The sequence below is a fragment of the Ictalurus furcatus genome, chromosome 2 (assembly GCF_023375685.1).
Source record: "Ictalurus furcatus strain D&B chromosome 2, Billie_1.0, whole genome shotgun sequence".
Lineage (NCBI taxonomy): Eukaryota > Metazoa > Chordata > Actinopteri > Siluriformes > Ictaluridae > Ictalurus > Ictalurus furcatus.
The window spans coordinates 22,615,280-22,620,588 of record NC_071256.1 but is presented as its reverse complement, the minus strand read 5'-3'; the positions used below and the strand labels follow the sequence as shown (position 1 = coordinate 22,620,588).

The 5,309-nt window shown below is 37.9% G+C and overlaps 1 protein-coding gene across 1 annotated transcript; it reads left to right on the top strand.

Annotated features, from left to right (window-relative positions):
* The first annotated feature begins 490 nt into the window (after nt 1-490).
* LOC128625320 (transcription factor MafG-like) lies at nt 491-4,544 on the top strand. The gene is made up of 2 exons (XM_053653535.1): nt 491-3,803; nt 4,476-4,544. Exon 1 carries the CDS (start codon nt 3,186-3,188, stop codon nt 3,786-3,788), a length of 603 nt encoding a protein of 200 aa, XP_053509510.1. The 5' UTR covers nt 491-3,185; the 3' UTR covers nt 3,789-3,803; nt 4,476-4,544.
* Nucleotides 4,545-5,309: the final 765 nt, after the last annotated feature.

Sequence of the window (5,309 nt, the reverse complement as noted above, 5' to 3'; positions counted from 1 at the left end):
GTTACTGCAGAATTCAACCTCTACCAGTTAGCACTTAGTTTGTGCTTTTGCTTTTGTTTTTCTTTTTTTTCTCTTTTTTTTTTTTTTTTTTATAGCATTTTTAATATAGTGATTTAACTTCTGCTTTAAAGCTTGTGGACAATCAGTTGTTTTTTTTTGTTTTCAAAATATAATGTTTATATATATATATATATATATATATATATATATATATATATATATATATATATATATATAATATATTTCAAATCCTTGTATAGCATAGCCCACATATTCTGCCCAACATCGGGCAGAATATGAAATAAAGTCTGTTTTTCTTGAAGAAATACAGAAAATAAAAATTGGCCTTTTAATCCAGCTACTCGATTAATTGAAGAAATAATCGACAGATAAATCCATTATCAAAATAATCGTTAGTTGCCGCCCTAATTTAATCCTTGACTACAAGACCAAAGTTTTTACGTCCTACTGGCTTAATAATACAGGCGAGTTAAGGTTGCTTTACAGTGTATGATTTTCATAATGTTGATGCTGTCACAGACACAAATCAGCATTGGTGCCTTAGTGGCTTAAAAACTTTCTCACTGCAAGCTTATTTAGCATCTTTTTAAGTTCTGGCAGTGCCAAATATCTGTACCAAAATGTTGGAATGTGCTTGCTGCTACAGTGCACATCTAAGTCATCAGTAGTAAATTGTCATCACTTTAATGCATCATAGCACTGTCATAAGAAAATCTTTTTTTTTTTTTTTAAGTATTAAAAGGCACATTTCTTTTGCCTTTTAATTTATTTATTCATTTTCATATGATTCATTTACATGTAATTCCTTTTCATGTGATACATTTTCATGTGATTCATTTACTGATTCGCTTCTCTTTAAATCCAGTTTTAGACTGTGATATTACAAAGGTCTTTCCAGATTATTACTTGCCACACTGTATGAGATAACCCCAATAAAATTGCCTGAATTCTATTATATAATTTGTTCACCATGTTAGGTTTAAATCCTCTAAAAACAGATTCGCAATTGAATAACATTACTCTGTTCCAGTTCACATCCTTCAAAGCATTGGCATGTTTTGTTTACTCTCACAATCCCCCAAACACACACACACCCAAAGTCTCCATAAAACAAAAAACTGTCATAAGAAAATCTTAAGTTATAATTCATTATAATATGACTTGCAGCACCCATGAACATAACTGATATTGCATAGTCTGCCACAGAAACTGCCCAAGATCTTATGGCATTGTCTTATAAAAGTGGCACACAAGAACGGATACTCATCCTGATGGTACCACTATGCTTCTTTCTCTATATACACTATCTCTATATTCTTTCTCTGTGCTATATTTAGGTTAACTAGTTGCTGTATCCTCCTGTTTGGTTGTGGTGAATGCTTTTTTTGTTGACAGCAACAGGGTTCAGGTCATCTCTGGGGCAGCTTTTTATTGGATTACATTGGGGAATTACTGTGTAGCACGGCCCACTGTAGAGTCCTCTCCTCTTTTTGTACTACTAGTACGAAAAGGAAGATCAGCTTGCTTAGCCGGTTTTACAGATGTCCTCTATACAATTGTATGCCCACATTTGCACATGCAGGGTGTGTGAAAATGGCACAGTCAGATAGACACAGGTGCAGTGGGGTGGATGGAGTCCAGCAGTGAACTGCTGGTGACCGTGCGTTTGGCAGCTAGTGCAGTGGTATGAGTATGCTGAGCCAGCATACCCGTGTTGTGTGTGTATGTGTGTGTGTAGCTGGGTGTTTTTATATCTTGTGGGGACCAAATGTCCACACAAGTATAGGAATGTCTGATAGTTTCGACTTTGTAGGGTCATTTGGCTGGTCTCCTTGAGGAAAACTGCCTTTTTATTAATAAAAAAAAATGCAGATTTTATTTAAAAAACAAAAACAAAAAAAAACTGCAAGATCCAGAGGTTTCATTTTGGTTCCTGAAGTTAACGTTAGGGTTAAGTTAAGGTTTAGCATAGCATTAATTAGCTGCATTAATAATCATGTCAATGGGGGGTCCTCACAAGGGTAAAAAGACAAATGTGTGTGAGTGTGTGTGTGTGTCTGCAAAATCATGGTGCCACAACTGCTGGTTTGGCCTGTGTGATTCCCCTCCTGCTGTGACCCAGCTGTATCAGCTCCATCCAATACAACACACGTGCACACACACACACACACACATACACACACACACACACACACACACCCAGCTCACCACAGCCCATTAGATAAGCTTTCTCAAACACACGTACACACAGAATACTCAGATTGCATTAATACCAGGTAAGACAAAACACCCACAGGATGCTCAGACAGTTGTGAGACCATCACAATGATGTATAAACATAATGTTGTAATATTAATAATTAATAAATGCCCTCTCCGTTTCGGATGATCACAAATAAAAACTGCCTGAAGCTGTCTCACACTGGCCTAACTAGCTCTAGTGAAAGACATCCTCTATTTTCAGCTTTATTTTGATGCTGATGCCACATTGAATTTGACTTCACCACACTTCAGAAGCATCACTGATTCTGTTGTGTGTGGCTCTGTGTGTGTGGTAGCACATTTTAAAGAGCCTCTGGTGCAGCGAGTTTCTGTGTAACATGGCTTTGCACTTATCTACCAGAGATGCTTTGCCAAATGTCAGTGAGTTTACTTTGTAAAAACGTGTTTTTTTTTTTTTTTTAACGTGGCCCTTTCAATACAGCACAGAGTCTATGGAAAGTTGAACTTACTATTTATTGCATCTGTTTGTCAGGAGCAAACACACAGTCAGAGGTCCTGCATGCTTAGTGATGAGCTCTTTTTCAAATATCAGCATCATTAGTTTAATTAAATGACTGTAAAAGTCATATCTACAACAGCCGATGTGTTACTGAATTGAGGCGTATCAAATGGCCTGACGCTTCATGCATTAATATTTGTTTAAAAATTGGATTTATTGCATCCTGCTACTATTCTGCATGTCATTCTGCATGCGTATTTGGTGGAATGAGAATGACAACCAGGACTTCACAATCCTGATGAGTGATAAAGTGTCTTTTATTACATTTGAATCAATGTGGATGTGTAAAGACCATAAATATACCATAGTTCATTTAATGTTTGCACTTTCTTCTTTGTCCCAGCAGACAGTCTTCCAGGATAGTCAAGTGTGGCTCTCGTGGCATGACTACTACAAGTAAGGGAAACAAAGCCCTCAAGGCAAGTGTCAATAGTTTATTTATGCTCTCTGTTTTTGTGTTATATTTGATTTGTGTGGTTTTTGGTTTTCCATCTCTCCTACCTTATTCATTTGGACTTTTCTTTCTCCTCACCTCTCTTAAGGTGAAGCGGGAGCCAGGTGAGAATGGCACGAGCCTTACAGACGATGAGCTAGTGTCGATGTCAGTGCGTGAGCTGAACCAACACCTGCGCGGCCTATCCAAGGAGGAGATTGCGCAACTAAAGCAGCGGCGGCGCACACTAAAGAACCGTGGCTATGCCGCCAGCTGTCGCGTCAAGCGCGTCACACAGAAGGAAGAACTGGAGAAGCAAAAAGCTGAGCTGCAGCAAGAGGTGGAGAAACTCGCTTCTGAGAATGCCAGCATGAAGGTAGAGCTAGATGTGCTGCGCTCCAAGTATGAGGCACTGCAAAGCTTCGCCAGGACTGTGGCACGCAGCCCTGTACCAGCTGCCAGGGGCGCAATCACGCCAATCATCGTACCAGGCAAGGTGGCCGCCACGAGTGTCATCACCATCGTCAAGTCCAAAACGGAGGCACGCTCGTAATGCACAATGCCTTTGGTCAGTGAATCATTATCAAGCACAGATCTGCAACATCTGCTTTAAACAATACAGCAGTTAAATATGCTCTGCCTAGCAGTGTGCTTATTAAGATGGCACTTATGGTGAATTTTGGTTGTTAAACTCCATTAAGGCCTTTCTGGTTTTGCATAACTGTGTGGGTTTTTTTTTTTTTTTTTTACATTAGCCTCAAGTCTAATACATTCCCAGATTTAGCACAACCTTCTATGCACCATAGTAGGGATTATTAGCCCATAATACAAAAATAACGCAAAAGGCAGTGCAATCATGTCTATGTAGTTCAGTAAAACTGCGTACACTGTCATAGCCTTCACAAATTTAAAGCAAGACATGTCTTACTACATGCAAATTTTTATATTTTAGGTAAGATTTATTTCAGTGAATGTCTCAGTACATACACCTGACAAACCTGATTCTGTCCTCAGTGCTCAATTAGCTGATTCAGGTGTGAAAGGGCAAGCCAACTTGGGACTTGGCACAGGTTAAACATGTGCAGCGGAACAATGCAGTCCAACACAGTTACCACTGAATTTGGTTTGCACCATATTTGCGACATTGCACTAAGAGTTTTGTGTATTGATATTTAGCAACCTGGTATTTCCTTGGTATTAATAGGGAAAATATTAGATTAACATTGTTTTCATTTTTCAGAATCCTGTGCTTGATATTCTCCACTGACCACCTCTCAGATGGGCTAGAAAGGCCATCATGGTCTTGAAAGGGATGATGAAATCTATCGACAGAAAGTGTCAGCATTAAAAAAAAAAAAAAAAAAAACGTGTGCTTATCTTAAAAATGAGCCAATTATGGGGGTTAATAGTTTTCGGGCATTGCAGTTGCCGAGTCAAAACTTGATTTGATTGTGGGTGAAATTCGAATACTAAATTGCAATTAGAATTTAAAAAAAAATTGTGCCGAAGTATTTTTAATTCAGTCATAGTATTTATCAATAGTAAATTGAACTTACATTTACATTAAACAGCTCTGCTCAAATTGATGTCATTTGGAAAACCAAATGAAGGAATTCTGTATTAAAATCTGGAAATGTACTATTCCAATTATAGATTGGCTGGGAAATTGGGATGAAAGGGGTAGGTTAGCTTTGCATATATTCTCTGTAATGATGTTAATGCTAACATTTTGGCACTCAGTCAGTGTAATAGGATGAAAACCATGAACTCTCATTTTTGGCTTTAAAACAATGTTGGGGGAAATATCAAATTTATACAAATTTTCCACTTATTCTAGACATAGCCAATCAGCCAAGACATGTTTGGTATCCAAATTTTGCTTCCTTATTTTTGTTCTGGTGCTACATCACTAGTCTGTGACCACCCATTTGCATCATGCAAACTCTAGCTGGAATTATTACACACTTGTCTGAAACAGTCAGTTAAAATAATACTAACTGTGACTGTACATAAATGGTTAAAGAATGGTGACAGTATGCATGAGTCACTTCAAGATTTTATGCGTATAAATTAA